Here is a 768-nt window from a genome sequence, read left to right as displayed (position 1 = left end):
GAACGGGACATTTCCACCCTGAACTCTGGCTGGCCCGCTTTAGCTTTACCTGCTCCTATCACCACCGCATCGTACTCAGCCTTCAGGCGCCTCTCTGCTCCTGAGGGAGTGTGTTTCCAGGCAGGGCCCGGAGAGTTCAAGGCCCTGCAGAGACCTGGGCGGCTGGCAGCCATGTCTAGCCTCAGCAACTCGCTTGCAGTCAGCTTTCCACTCGGTTCAGGCAGGAGGTGGGGCTAGGGGGAGGGGTGGAGCTGCGGTTCCGCCTTGGCGTCGGACTTGGGCCTAGATTTCCCAGCTTTGACTTCTGCTGCAGTGAGTCTGCGCCAGGCAGTCAAGGGAACAGGGCACAGGAGTGGACGGAGGGCAGGAGTGAGGGGTGGAGCCAAAGCAGAGGCCCCTCGTCCCTTAGGCCTCACTTTTTGTTAGGGTTCAATGCCTAGGAGGAGGGCCCCGGATCCTACCCAGCGGCTGAGACACTGAAGTCAGAGTCAGAGTATGCTCTTTCTTGCAGGGTAGAGTCTGACAGTGCTGGTGGCAATTGTTCCTCAGGGCAGGAGGGGCCTGTGTGGCCACCCTTCAGTATGTCCAAAAAGGCCACTTGTGTCCTGCACACTATTCACTGAAACTAGTCTGTCAGGGCTGAGAGGCAAGTTCACTGGCGTTCCTGTTCTGGCGTTTGCTGAGAGAGAGAGAGAGAGAGAGAGAGAGAGAGAGAGAGAGAGAGAGAGAGAGAGAGAGAGAGGGAGGGGGTGTGGGGGGAATATATAT

At 58.1% G+C, this 768-nt stretch overlaps 1 protein-coding gene across 7 annotated transcripts in view; it reads right to left on the bottom strand.

The window, feature by feature from the left end:
- Pyroxd2 (pyridine nucleotide-disulphide oxidoreductase domain 2) overlaps positions 1 to 228 on the bottom strand; it is a 40,052-nt gene extending 39,824 nt beyond the window's left edge. For 2 of the 7 annotated variants that reach the window (XM_017797854.2, XM_017797853.2), the window contains exon 1: positions 50 to 227. In XM_017797854.2, the coding sequence (XP_017653343.1) occupies positions 50 to 173 (124 nt within the window). In that variant the 5' untranslated portion in view covers positions 174 to 227. Of the gene's footprint in view, positions 1 to 49 lie in introns of all 7 variants that reach the window. The other 5 variants (XM_029563033.1, XM_029563034.1, XM_029563032.1 and 2 more) reach the window with 4 other exon arrangements.
- Positions 229 to 768: the final 540 nt, after the last annotated feature.

This window comes from Nannospalax galili, unplaced genomic scaffold (genome assembly GCF_000622305.1).
Source record: "Nannospalax galili isolate Female #2095 unplaced genomic scaffold, S.galili_v1.0 scaffold875, whole genome shotgun sequence".
In the NCBI taxonomy this organism is placed as follows: Eukaryota; Metazoa; Chordata; class Mammalia; order Rodentia; family Spalacidae; genus Nannospalax; species Nannospalax galili.
Note: the sequence above shows the minus strand (reverse complement) of the source record. Positions and strands in the feature narration are given on the sequence as shown.